This window comes from Mesoplodon densirostris, chromosome 6, assembly GCF_025265405.1.
Source record: "Mesoplodon densirostris isolate mMesDen1 chromosome 6, mMesDen1 primary haplotype, whole genome shotgun sequence".
In the NCBI taxonomy this organism is placed as follows: domain Eukaryota; kingdom Metazoa; phylum Chordata; class Mammalia; order Artiodactyla; family Ziphiidae; genus Mesoplodon; species Mesoplodon densirostris.
The window spans coordinates 83,355,499-83,369,777 of record NC_082666.1 but is presented as its reverse complement, the minus strand read 5'-3'; the positions used below and the strand labels follow the sequence as shown (position 1 = coordinate 83,369,777).

At 45.8% G+C, this 14,279-nt stretch overlaps 1 protein-coding gene across 1 annotated transcript in view; it reads right to left on the bottom strand.

Annotated features, from left to right (window-relative positions):
- PCSK5 (proprotein convertase subtilisin/kexin type 5) overlaps positions 1-10,800 on the bottom strand; it is a 334,111-nt gene extending 323,311 nt beyond the window's left edge. Inside the window, exon 1 of the mRNA XM_060102335.1 lies at positions 10,089-10,800. Within this exon, the coding sequence (XP_059958318.1) occupies positions 10,089-10,280 (192 nt within the window). The 5' untranslated portion in view covers positions 10,281-10,800. The remainder of the gene's footprint in view (positions 1-10,088) is intronic.
- Between the last annotated feature and the right edge of the window lie 3,479 nt (positions 10,801-14,279).

Below are 14,279 nucleotides of genomic sequence, written 5' to 3'. Positions count from 1 at the left end.
TGCAAATATTTTCTCCCATTCTGTGGGTTGTCTTTTGACTTTCTTGATGGTATCCTTCAATAACTATTTTTAAAATAAAACAATGAATAAAACTAATCCTTTAAGACAGAAAACTACGACCAGTTCATAAGTATGTGGCAAATTAGTGGCAGGGCAGGACCTACAGGAGAATTCAAGTCACCTGTTTTCAGCCTTGAGTTTTCTTTACTGGTTCTCAGCATTGCCAAACTAGCCCAGAGGCAATGACATCATCCTACAATGAGTCAAAGAATGAGGCATTTGGTAAATTGGCTCATGAGCACTAAACAAATGGAAAGATGCCCCAAGGTTAAAAAAATAAAGAAAAAAGGTTTTGCTGGAAGCTAGGCTATAATAAATCTTAAGTGGCCTACAATTTAGTTTTCTCTTGAAAAACTCTGAAATTGATGAATGGGTCCCCCACACACACAGAAAATAAAAAAAAAATAGTTAAATGCAACTAGAATAGGTCCAGGATGAGTAGCAGTAAACTTCTAAACTTGTAGTTACGGATATATGCTTACAAGATTAAAGGCTCTGAAATTGTCTTCCCTCCCTGCACTGCATTCAAACTCATGAGCACTGCCCAGTTTTATTATGGTTGAGAAACTTCAACTAGTGAAAACAAGGTACAAGCCTGGGAACATCGATATGGAGAGAACTGGTATATTTTTACAGCTGTAAGAGCTTCTCAGAGTAGAAAAATACCAGACCTTAAGTACTTATTACAAAAATATCAGCCCTAAGTACTTAGTACAAATATATATGATATATATATATATGTGTGTGTGTGTACACACACACACACACACACACACTGGGAAAGGCAGCAGGGAAGGACTTGCTTTTAATAAATCTTAACCAGCTTCAATGCTGGCAGGGTATCCACAATGTAATTTTCCCAGGACAGAATTAACCCCTTAGATAATGCACAGAAGATTCAACTAGAAACTTCATGCTTCTTTTGTGATGCTAACCCTAACCTAACAATCAGATTCACATATAAATGCAAACAAGATTAATCTAGTATTGTAGACAGCAACCTAAAAATATTACATATTATATACAGAGAGCAATTTATAAATAATTTAAAAAACACATTTAAAAATATATCCATATTCTTACAAGGCAGTAAAGTTAGACTAAGAATACATAAAAGACATGTTCAGAACATAGCTCCATTATACTATAAAAAAATATATGTGAAGGGCTATGACATGAATCAATTATAGGTATAATTATTTATTATAGTGGAAAGTAGGCTACATGATGACTTAAGATAGAGGCAAACATAAAATGTGACATCATATATACCATTTTTAAATCATCCTTAAATATTATTTCTGGCTTCACATTCTCTGTTTACATTCTTCCCTCTATATTCAGTGCTCAATGCAATCTTCAGTTTTTAAATCAAATATGGGAAGGCTCATTTGGAAAGCAATCCCCCATGAATCTATCTTTATCCCTTAAGTTGATACAGGACCTGCAGTGCAAATAATAGTGCACAGATGTGTAAAGTAGAGATAATACCTAAATTTATCCAAGGAGCATTGAAGTATGGGGCAGACTTCATGTTTATCTGCCTAGTGGGTATACCAGCACAAAATACTTGGAATCCTTATCTTATCCAAGCTGATAACGCTGCCAATATCACAGCCTCACAGTTTCTTGATCCCATCCAGTCCACTGGCCTTCACCTGTTCTCTATCTGGTCAGCCCACCTTGGGCCTTATCATCATGCAGAATAGTTCTAACGTAGAGCTTACAAAGAAAACTACCCTCTGGGATGGCTCCCATCTTTCCATTTCTACCACTCTTATCAAACTGGCTTTCCATTTTTATTGTGAACCTTTATACCTGCCCTATTCCTTTGGCTCCCCAGTCCTATTTTAGCCCTACCATCTTTCTCAAAGCCGGGACACTGTGGTCTATCATTTCAAAGACAGTATCCCTTTGTGTTCGAGAACCATTCATCTCCATCACCCCCAGCTTCCCACAGTCTCTTGTTCCCTTCTCTCTCACTCTGATACATTCTAACTCCCTGTTTTGTCTTTATCTAATCTCAGGTTCCTGAGCATTAGTGACAAAAGCACAAAACAATATAGATTGGCTCATTTTCTCACTCATTCACTTAACCACTACTTACTGAGCAATAACTATGCACAAGCAGCTATTGCCATTGCTGTTTGGCAACTCTTCTCATTAGGCTTTGGTCATTAATTCCTATCAGAATTTTCTGGTAGGAGCACTGGAGCACCAGGCCACCAATTTCACCCAGTTCCCCCTCTCTCTGCAGGTGACCTTCACCTCAGAACTGATAGTGAGATCCAGACCATTGTCCACACATGTTCACCTCCTTTCCTCCCCAGTGTGAACTCCCTAAATCTCCATTCACCTTCATTCTTCTTTAGGCTCAAGGCACCAATGTCCCTCTTCCTTTCCAAACCTATTCCTCTCTAGGTGCACCCTTTATGCTTCCTGTCCCAAGTGCTCACTGTGCTTCTCCTACGCCACCCACTGGGCTAGGTGCTGGGGACACAAATAAGAATGAGGCACAGCCCTGCTTTCCCAGATAGTGGAAGAACAGATATGCAATTACACACTCACACACACACACACGCACAAATACACATTCAATCAGGGTGACCATATCATTTCTCTGCCAAACTCAGACATGTCTGAAAAGTGAAAGGGATATAAAAAATTCTTAATGGAGGTGAACTGATTTACTGTAGGCATAAACCAGTGCTGTCCCTGGCAAAATATGATTATGGTCACACTAATTACAAGATAGTATGGCACCTTCGATTATGCAGCCATTAAAATTTGCCTAAAACTATTTAGTAACATTGGAAAAGGCTCATAATACAATGTTAAGTAAAAACAGTATACAGAAACTGAGCATAACTTGGTTGAGAAAAAAAAAAAAGACATAATAACTGACATTTATTGAGTATGCAGTATGTGCCAGGCACCATTCTAACTACTTTCAACTAATCCTCACAACAACCCTATGAGGAAAATACTATTAGATCTTTTCCACACATGAAGAAACTCAGGCACAGAGAGCTTAAGATGTTTGCCTAGGGTATCCCGGCTAGGAAGTGGCAGTATTAGGATTCAAACCCTTTTGGTTCTAGACCTATGATCCTAAATACTCCAGGACATTGATGAGATGAAGGGAGACAACGTAGGTGGGCAGGCAGATGTGCAATGAAACTCCCCCTCACTGCTCAATCGAGCATTGGTGCTAAGAGCACAGGTAACCTCCTTGTCTCCAATTCTTTAAGCTATGTTTCAGTTCTCACCTCCTAGATTCTCTCTACAGCACTTCTCTTTAGTGCGACGCTCTGTGGCTCTCTGACTCTGTGTCTTCAGGGCCTCCCTGCCCCCTTCATCTACTCCCTTTATCCCTTGCCTTCTCCATGGAGGTTGTATTTTAGCTCTATTTTAGCCCTATTTTAGCCCTACCATCTTTCTCAAAGCCGGGACACTGTGGTCTATCATTTCAAAGACAGTATCCCTTTGTGTTCGAGAACCATTCATCTCCAACACTCCCAGCTTCAGGTTGTATTCCCAGCCCTTCTCTCTCTTTGTGCTTCACTTCTTAGCATCCTATGCCCTTCCACAGTTTCACTTATACTGAGGTGGTGAGTGCCAGTCTTTACTTCTTTCCTTCCCTAAGTTCTCTTCTTCCTACTGGACATTTGCATCTGCATGACTCTCTACCTGCCAACAACACTAAGGCTGAACCTACCATGTTGTTCCCAGCAGACTGCCCTCATTCTACAGACAAGTCCCCATTCTCTGGGTCCCCAGGCTATAAACTTTGTTCTCTTCACCTTCTCCCTTCTCCTCAACCTCCACTTGCATTTGGTTACCAAGCCATGTTGAATCCACCTGTATAAGAGCTTCTAAATCTATTCTCTTTCCATTGTCACAGGTTCCGTGTTTGTTAACAATAACTTTTCCCAACACAATAGACTCTCTGCCTCTTCCAGGTCATTATGCACACGGCTACCAGAGAACTCCTCCCAGGCGGGACTGAACCATACCGCACTGCCGGTGGCTCCATTAGTACTTGTCTTGCTTAACAGTAGTTATGGATAAAAATGTCCTAGGTCCATGGGCTTCCCTGGTGGCGCAGCAGTTAAGAATCCGCCTGCCAATGCAGGGGACATGGGTTTGAGCCCTGGTCCGCAAAGATCCCACATGCCACGGAGCAACTAAGCCCGTGAGCCACAACTACTGAGCCCATGGGCCGCAACTACTGAAGCCCACGTGCCTAGAGCCCGTGCTCGGCAACAAGAGAAGCCACCACAATGAGAAGCCTGTGCACCGCAACGAAGAGTAGCCCCTGCTCACCGCAACTAGAGAAAGTCCACGCGCAGCCAAAAATATAAATAAATAAACAAATTTTACAAAATCACCAGTGCTCCACTACAGAAACCCCCAGGAACCCTGGCATTCTCTTATTTTTCCTTTGATCAGCCTTTGCATCTCCGTGGAGTCCTTATAGATCATATAATGCTTCCTATGTCTTGTTTTATTTATATATTCACGTTCATTATTAGGGCACTTGATAACACAGCAACACTGTGAGGTGAATGGAGCAGGTGTTAAGGTCCCCAATGTGAAAAATCAGGCACTGAGGGTCAGGTTGGTAAATAAATGAAAGGTTTGAAGTTTCACTCAAACCTTCTGACTCAGTCTGGTTTTCTTTCTGGTCTCTTTTTCCTCCCAGGGTTAACCCAAACTGAAGAGTTTATTGGCATGGATTGTTCCTTCTTGGTACACTTAGATGGAGAGATGTAATCTGTTGAACTAGTGAGAATGTTGCATGAGTAATTTCACTTTAAACTATGTGCAAATTTAACTTTGATAAACATAGAAATTCATAGATACATACATATGTATCTTATAGCATGCATGAGTGTGTATAAGCATTCATTTTTACCACCCATGAAGACAAAGTCAGCTTCTTTGTCATTTAATCCAACCTGAATTAGCCAAGTGATAAAGTCAGAAGCCAGAGTGATGCCGGGAGATACTTTAGCCTTGGGGAAAACCCAGACACTGCTTCACATAACTTGAACCGACAACACAAATTCCCCTCCCTGCCCAGGGGATGTTTCTGGGTCAGGACTCCCTCCCTAAACCAAAGAGTCAGACATTGCTGGACATTTTCCCAGCACACTACCCTGCTTCTCTGGCTGACCTTTACAGTTAGGACCTCTGGATATAAACTCATGAAAGATAGCAATAAGGCAAATTCAGCTGCCTTGGGGCCCACAAAAATGCAGTGTTTCATTTCAAACAGACCCCGAAAATCCCAATGGCCACATACAAGCCATTCCTAGTCTATGAGGTTAAAGCAACAGACCCACCATCATCAGGCCAAGCACTCTGAACTGCTTTTTCTCATGAATGGTTACCCCACTCATGAGAACTACGCATGTCAGAGTGGCTAGCAGAGGTCAAAGCTAAAGTTCTTGGGCATGGAGGTCAGAGCTGAGGTTCCTGCCTGGTGCAAAGGCAGATGCATCACACAAGGCTCAACCTGGGACTCCCACATCCATTTACAAATGCCTAAGGATATAACAAGGGGAGGACAGTCCACTCCCACACAACCTACCAGACTAGCCCCATCCCCTATTTCTAATGCCATCCAGGAGCACCCAGAACTCACTCTCCACTGTTTACCAGCACTTCAAGCATCCCACATTACTCACAGGTCAAAACTAGCCAGCAGAGTGGGAGGCCTTCAGGGCACTGCTGAACAAGGTTCTTCCTGCTAAAGCATCTCTTCCTGCTGATTTGGAAAATGCTTCTTCTAACCTTCCTCATGAAAACCACATTCAGAATTAAATGAAATATGAATTCAAATATGATCTATCCGAATATACCAAGGCAAGGTGCTTTATAAAATATTCAGTCTTCAGATATTTTTTGTCCCTTTCTTCCATCTCCATTGAGCTTATCCTATACTATTTAATGGACCACAACAAAGATGAACCAGGGAGGGGAGCACCACCATGGGAAATCAGCCAGAACTGCTTAGAACCCAATGGGAAACTATTTTTAAACTATTCTAAATTGTTAGTTGAAGTGGAAAACCAGTTTCCCTGTCTACAAAGCTCTGATTTAGCTCTTTTGACTTGGTCATCCAAAATGTATTTTCAATGAGTTGCATCTTCCATTAAAAAAATGTCTTCCATTCTCCATATCTAAATAAAGTCTGAATCTCACTTATTTCAGATTCAGATTCAACAAACCTTCCACAACAAGCTTAACTATATGCTGGGCAACACAGAATCGACTCCCTCTGTTATCTAGAGATTTATCCTTTTACAGATGAAGGAACAGGGGCTCCAATAAGTTCAGTGACTTTCCTGCTTTCCTGGACCTTGCAAGTGGCATCTGCAGAGCTTCCCAGTCTATGCTGTCAATGGCAACACCAGGTAAAACATTTTTCCCAGTATTGCTTGCAGCTGGCTTTATCTTTCTGGAGTCTTGTTCCAGATAAGTTACAAGGTTTGGGGAGGGGTTTTTGCTCCGGGTGATCTCAATTTGGAATCAAGGATTCTAAGCACCTCACAGAAGGATAAATACAGCTGTTGCATACTGCAAACAACCTTTACAGAGGACCTTCTCCCCGGGTTCAAATAACCAGAAGTTAATTCCTACTGGTTTGTAGATTTTGTCCAAACAAAGGTTCACAATTAACATTATGTCAGGTCTGATTCCTTTATGTCTTTTCTACCCTCTAACCACTATACCGCTAGTTCAAAGGGTCAGAGCACACAATGAAGGAAGAACTAAGCCTGTTCTTCCATCCCTGTGCAGGCCCACAGGCAGACGCACCTACCCTCAGCCACCCGGGGTACGGAGGTCGAACTAAATATTAAGAGGGCTTGGAGTCAGGGCTTGTAGGGGAAGAAAGGAAGCGCTTTCTAGAATTTCAGAATTTCGAGGCATAACCATTCACAAAATATAAACATTATGTGAAAACCTACCAAAACAAGCACTATCTCTATAACCAAAGACAAGAAAACATTATTATTCCCTTCCAGGAAGTCAAGTATGTCCTTTTTCCCTGTTGCTTGCTTACTCGCTCTTGTGTTACTCTCCATATCCTATCTTTCGTGAACATGAGAGGCATGCCTATTCTTTTCTGTAGAAATCTCCAGGCCAGAAATTTTACCTCTGGTGGCTTTTAAATGCTAAGATGCTATACGAAACATGATACTGAAACTCTGAATAGATAGTCAAAACCGTACCTTTACTGTGGTGGAAAGTCACTGCCTTATTCACCTCAAATATTATATAGAAAGATATCAAAAATACTACCAGGATATTAAATGACTTTAGAAACAATAACAGGTCTCAGTTCCAATCTGTGACATATAAGGTGGGACCGCCCCCCCCACAAGCCCGAAAGGGTAAAAATAGGAGAGCATTCCAGAGACATTTGCAAATAAATTACTGCCCTCAACTGAACCACAGCTGGTTTACTGATGGAAAGAAAGAATAACAAAAGGATGGCTCTTACAGTGCAATGATATTGCATGTGTGAACTCAATTTACCACCTGCAAGACTTAGCTTAGGGTTATGCTCCTTTGATCTACAGAGGAAATGCTTTACACAGTAAGAATAGCTGATCTTTTCACACTGGTTAGGGCATGAGTTCAAGGGGTTCTCTGTCACCTCTGTAAGCCCTCAGTTTCCTCACTGGCATTGTAAAAACCCACAACAAATCATGTTTGGTGTTATTTGTATGTAAACTTTCTTAGTATTACTTTTTAAATGAAAATCCATGGATCTTCACTAGAAGGCCCTTTGTAAAAAGTCAGGCCGGGTTGCAGGATACTGCAATGTTTGCTTCTTCACAAGTGGGTTCTGTGACAATTTCTTCTCCCCCACTCTGCCAGGCTCCAAAATGTGTAAATTCTATTTAATGAGTTAATTTTGATACAGATCTTTCTGCTTTCGTAATTCCTGAAGCTCTCAGGTTCAAGAAGTCCAGGTCGGCTTGAACTAAGTATCTGTGAAATAAGACTGGATGTTCGCTTCCAGTCTACTGAGCCACTAAATCAGAATTCAGGGAAATGGGGATTTTACTTATTTCCTCCTTCCCCCCATCCTCACAAGCATGAGTAGGCCTGGTCCAGACAGTCCTAGGTCTGAATCATGCCCTTACCACTGTCTAGCTGGGTGACCCTGTGCGGGTCAACTTCTCCAGAGTATTAGGTTCCCTGTTGCTGTATGTGAAGTAATATCCACCAAAAACGGTCGTTTCGTGGATTACGAAATAAGTGTATGGTCAAGAACTATTCTTCCAAATATGCCTGTTTTATGAGAGATGCTCAGTGTTAGCTGAACCTGAGTGATGCATCTGGAAAGATTATTAACATGACTACTTTTATTGTTAGCCTTCCCTGTTACATTCTCCAGTCACATGCAGCACCCAACTTCAAGCTCGTGTAAAAACACTTGAACAGACTCAATGTTTTCTTCTAGAGGAAAAAAAGAAGCAGGTAGAATCCTACCAAGCCAGTAGAATGAAACTCTCCTGAAGATGACAGGCACTCAGGCAAGAAAATCTGGCTGGCTGTCCATTCCTTCCTTCCTGGTGTGTGTTGGTCTCGGGGACAGGAGATACAGACGATGCCCCTTGCCCTGGTCTCAGCCCTGCACAAGGTTGGCTTCTCCGCAACACGCCCTCCCTCTGGACCCGCAAAGAGCAGCAAGACCTCCCGCTCCCCCGATGCCCCCAGTGCTCTTTCTAGATGCGGCAACAGCAGATCTGCCTGCTCTCGGTGCCGCGTCCCCAGGCAGCCGAGAGTCCCCGGGCTAGAGCACTTGTGTTCCTGGACATGGAGCTCGACAGCGTCAGAAACCATCTGTGCTCTCCTGCTCCAGTGGCCCCAGCCAGCACCCTCCTCTCCCCTCATCCTGCCAGGGCAGGCAGGGCGCGTGCAGCCGCAGCAGTCCCACAAGCGCGTCTGCTGTGAGGGCGCCCCCATCACCCTCGCCTCCCTCCCCCAGCAAAGTCTCACCAGGGTCAGGCCAGGGCCCCCTCCTCGGGCCAGGCCGGGAGAAGCGAGTGGGAGGGGTGTAAGGATGGGGGTGCACTTTCTGGGACCGGCTTATACAGCCTTTGTCACCCCATTTCTTGCAGGAAAGAGAGAGAGGAAGCCAAGACCGTGTGGAAGTATCTCCAAATCTGTTGCGCTTCCAATCATCCCCGTAACACCACTCAATTCACGGTCCCCCAGACGGGCAGCTCTGCTCAAAGCCCGCGAGCGGCACCCCACCAAAGCCCCGCGCCCCGTTGCCCGCCCAACTCTCGCCCCACCGAGCCTCCGCGAGGGCAGACTCGCCGTTTTCCAAAGCAGAACCCCGTCAGTGGTCTCGGAAGTTCTCCCACCTCCCCCTCCGACTCCCCAGTTGGGAGCCCCACGCGGATCCAGCTCGCGAGGCGAAGAAGCCGGGATGTCTCCCCTCAAACCTTTGCTCACGCCGGGTCCAGTCCCCTCTTCTCTCCCTCCTCCAGTCTAGCTCCAGTCCCAGCGGTTCTCTCCCCCCTAGAAGAGGAAACTTCTTTCTGGACTAAATTCAGGTCCGAGCAGGAAAGGCTTTCCCTTCCCCGCCTCCCCCTTACACCAGCTCTCAGAAACCGCAGGGAGCCGGCACCAGGGGCGCGCTTACCCTCTACCCCCCAAAGAGCCCACTGGTCCCCGACTTTCCACTGCAAAAGTTCCGGTCGGATCTGAAACCCCCAGGAGGGTATGTACATTCGCGATTCTTCCAGAGACCCTACCTATGCCTCGTGACTTGCAAGAAACAAGCAAACAAAACACAAACCCCAGCAACTTCGGGGAGCGAATGAGTGTGTGTGCGTGTGTGTTAGAGAGCGAGAGCATCGCTCAAGAGTTAGGGCAACAGCTGCAAGAGCACATCTGGAAGAGGGGGAGGGGGACTGACGAGGAGGGGACCAGCGCGACTCCCCCCAGCCCCCACCCTCTCAGCTTCAGGGCCGAGAGCCCGACCAGCCAGTGCTTACCTGTCCTAGGTTGATGAATCCGTACTTGCTGGCTATGCGGTTGGCCTCCGGGAAGCCGCCGGCGATTTTGACTGCCCAGTGGTTGGTGTAGACGCGCGTCCGGCACACGGGGAGCAGGCAGCCCCCGAGCAGCGCCAGCACGCACAGCAAGTCCAGCCGTCCCGGGCAGCAGCAGCGGCTCCCCCAGCCCATGGCCCCGGCGCTTCGCTGCTCCTTCGCTCGCTCGCTTGCTCCGCGCACTCAGCTGCGCGCACAACTAACTTCTCCGGCCTGGGCCGCCCCGGCTCGCAGCCCCCGGCCGCCGCGGCTCGCAGCCCTGGGCGATCGGCAGGAGGCGGCGAGCCCCGGCAGGGAGCAGAGCAGCGAGCCTCGCGCCGACTCCTAGACCATCCCTGGGGCTCCGGGGACCTGTGCTCCCAGCTCTCCGGCCCGCGGGGCGGTCGGCCGGAGCTCCCCGGATCGGGCGCAGGAGGCGGCTGAGTGGGGCGGCTGAGTGGGGCGGGCGCCCTCCCGCAGCTGGGTCTCGCCGGGCTCGGCTCCCGGACTCTCCGACTCGCCCTCGCTCCTCCAGGGGCCCCCGAGCGCGGCGGAGGCTGCGGTGCAGGCAGCGGCGGGGCGCCCCCTCTGCTGGCCCAGGTTCCGAGCGCTCGCTAGCTCTCTCCCCGCGCTCCCTCCGGCTCCGAGCGGCGCGCCGGGAGTGTAAGTGGCAATGGCAGCAGCACCCGCTCTGCATAAATGACTCCCCCCGCCCCGCTCGACACCCCTCCTTTCCCACATCTCCCTCCTCTTCTCCCTCCTCCGCCCGCCCGAAAGCGGCCACGGCCAGGCGCCAACCAGGTCCTAGCGCCGCCGGGTTCTTCAGGCCGTAGCTTCCAGGGTCCTGAGCAGCAAAAACGAGTCTTTCCAAAGGGCTGGGAAGAGAGCCCCGGTGTGGAGGTTTTACCCCCTTCTCTCCCCTCCCTCCTGGATTTGTATTAATTTACCGCCACTTCCCGAAAGACTAAAGAGATTTACAAGCTGGTTCTAGTCAAGTGCCCCGAAGATTCATTCATCCTAGCTCTGAACGTCCTCAGACAACGAAGTATTTAAGGAGGTCACTTGCGTGTCAATTGCCGAACAAATAACCCGAGATTTTCACTTCGTTAATTCTTCACGCTTTTCAGCAACTGTTTATTTTACACATTCTGCTCCCGGGAGAAGCTCCCACACAGGACCGTAAGGCGCATCGACTCTTGCAAAAGCCAGCCACCGCGGTTCCAAAGCCGAGTCTGCTGCCTGCTGACTTTCGAAATCCGTGCTTCCAATAGTAGGCAACGCCACGGAAGAGTAAAATTCCAGTCGCGCAACTGGGGAAAGATGTTTCTGTGTATATTTGGTATGAAAGTGGATGGAGTGGTTGGGGCCAAGGAAATAACTTCATTCATTCGTTCCACTGAGTCTGATGAGGGCTTCTTTTTCTCCACCAAGGGAGAAATTTTGCAACTTTTTCAAGCACGGCCCTGTAACAGTGAGAGACTTTGATAGAAAAAGGACCACAGAGGAATTTCGAATGAAATAAATGTGTGACTGCGCCGCCTTCATTACTGTATCTTGCACTGTGACTGCAGCAGGCAGGAGGGAGCACGGATTAACCTGCTTCTGCTGAACAACCTCCCCGCCTTTTCTGGCACAGGACCATTTCTTGTGAATAGAAAATGTACCCCTTAGGAAATAATTCAATTGACCTTAAAAGTATTCACTCTATCCCTAACCCAGGCCCCCCTTTTCCCTCTCCTTCTCCCATCCCCCATTCTCTTTCTTCCTAGGCATTGGTTAAATATATTTGAGGGTAATTAACCCATCACACCTATAGTTTTGGGTAATGATTCCTTTATCTGCCTAGGGCTTTACTTTTCTCCCTTATCCCCTCAGCTGAACCATAGCTGCAGACTCAAAGCATGTAAATTTTATAAAATTCATAGTTAAATTCATAAAATGATCATTTTATGGCATTTTACACATCATATAATGTATGCCCTATTATTTAATCTTGAAAACAAACCCACCAAATCACTTTATTCCCACACTATTGACGAACAAGTGGAAGATCAGAAGAACTAAATCACCTGCAGAAAGACATGTATTTTACTCATTTACTTATTTGACTGGTTGGACACATATCTTTTGAGCACCTAGAATGTGCCAGGCATTGTGCTAGATACTGGAGAAAGAGGAGGAAGGGAAAGATGGGGAGGCGCCAAGGACTAGTGGAATTCAGACTCTCTGAATAACTCTAAATGTGGTTTATTGTTATTGTTGTTATTTGTAGATATTAAAGCATAAGTAACTATGCTTATGCTTTGGGCTTTAGAGTTTTGGTACAGCCTTGCTACTGGCTAGTCCCTTTGTACATTCCCTCTTCAACCTGGAGCCTAGAAAGTTTACAACCTATTAGGTCACTGTTGATTACCACCCAGACTACCTGCATCTATTCACAGGGACACTGGATTATTCCTCTAGAAGCTGATGGATTTCACATGGGATGGGAGGACCTCTGCCAAGATCCAATTCTCAATATATGCCAGTCAGCCGTATTGAAGAATTGAAGGCATCTGCTGTCAGATTGGAGGGAGAGCCTGTCTGCCAATGATCCACAGGAGGGTGGCCACTGTGAGGACTACACAAACTACTTCATGAGTCGAGTTTGCATCATGGCCTGTGGGTTTCTCTGTGACTCTGGGGCCATTATTGTTTAGGACAGCAAAGGCAGCACAAAAATGTTTCTCTTTGAAAGCTATGTTGCCTCTGGGCTTCAACTTCTGAATGAAATGAAGGGGCATCACCACACCAGGTCTCCTGAGGCCTGGAGGTTGTTTCCTAAGAGTGGCAAATTACCCATTGATATTTTTTCTCCAGAGTGTCTCTCTCTTTTTCTTTCCACTAACACTTTTGCCTTCTGTGAGTATGCCCTGCTTGTAACACACACACAGCATACACTGCATTGAGCATGAGAGAGAATTGGAAAGTCAGGTAGGAAACGGGCAAACCACTCTTCTGCTTTGTAAACCAATCCCTGGGCCAGCATTTAGCTTACTCAAAGGGTGTATTCTTCCATTTGGATGAATACTTATTCAGAAGGGAAAAACCTAGCTCTGTTCAAAAAAATAAAAAAGATTTGGAGCCCCCATTCATCTGTCAAATCAAACATATGAATGTAGAACCTAGGATTCATTCATCTTGTTGTCCATCGCTTTCACGGTTCTCTTCCACTTCAATTATGTGTGTTTTCTCAAAGAGTGGGGTTCTTAAACCTAAATAATACTACTCCCACTGGTGCACAAGCACACCCTGCTTCCTGCTTTGAGATCTACCTTAATGAACTCATTAGTTTCCTTGATTAGAGCCAGTTGGCCAGAATGAAGCTTCCAAATAAGGATCAATAGCTGAAGCAAAAAAAAAACAAAAAACAAAAAACAAACCTTCTTTCATGACCTTCAGCTTTGTTGGTTATCACACTCAGCCCTATTATCAATGCCTCAGTAGCCAAAAGAACAAGGAACTGACAGAATAGTAATGATTCGTGCACAACCATCACTAACATTGGAAAAGAAGCTGAAAAGCTAAAATCTAAGTCTTCCCCAAATGCTTCCTTTTTGTATGCTAAGAGTAGCACCCATGATTTGACCCTCCTCTCTCCCTCTGTAACATGTCATATGGCAGGAAACTAGGCAGTTTTAAGTTTTCCTCTGCCTTATACTTAGCAACATATTACTTGATAATGAGGCCCCACTAGTGTTTGGCCTCTCTGCCAAGGCCCCTCACAGCTCTAACAGAAAAATCCAGTGAAATGAGATGAACAGAAATCCAGGCGGTTTAGTACAAGAAGTGAATAAGAACTCCATAGACCTCATCTTGAAACTCGGCAAATGGGAATTATTCTGGGAAGAGTTTGCCTTCTGAGACACCTCATTTCTTCCTCTGCTATATCCTTTGCTGGAAAATGACCTTTAAGATCTCTTCCAACCTGAGGTTCTGTGAATCAACAATAAATTGGTAATGGAAAGTTTGGAGCTGCCAAGGGGGAAAAGTGCCCCTAGAAACTTCACTGCCCAGTAGGGGAGTCAGTAAATTTATGGGGATTCTAATCACCATTCTAGTATATCAAATTCAGAATCGACAGTGGAAATTTGTCAAATTTAATAATGATAATAA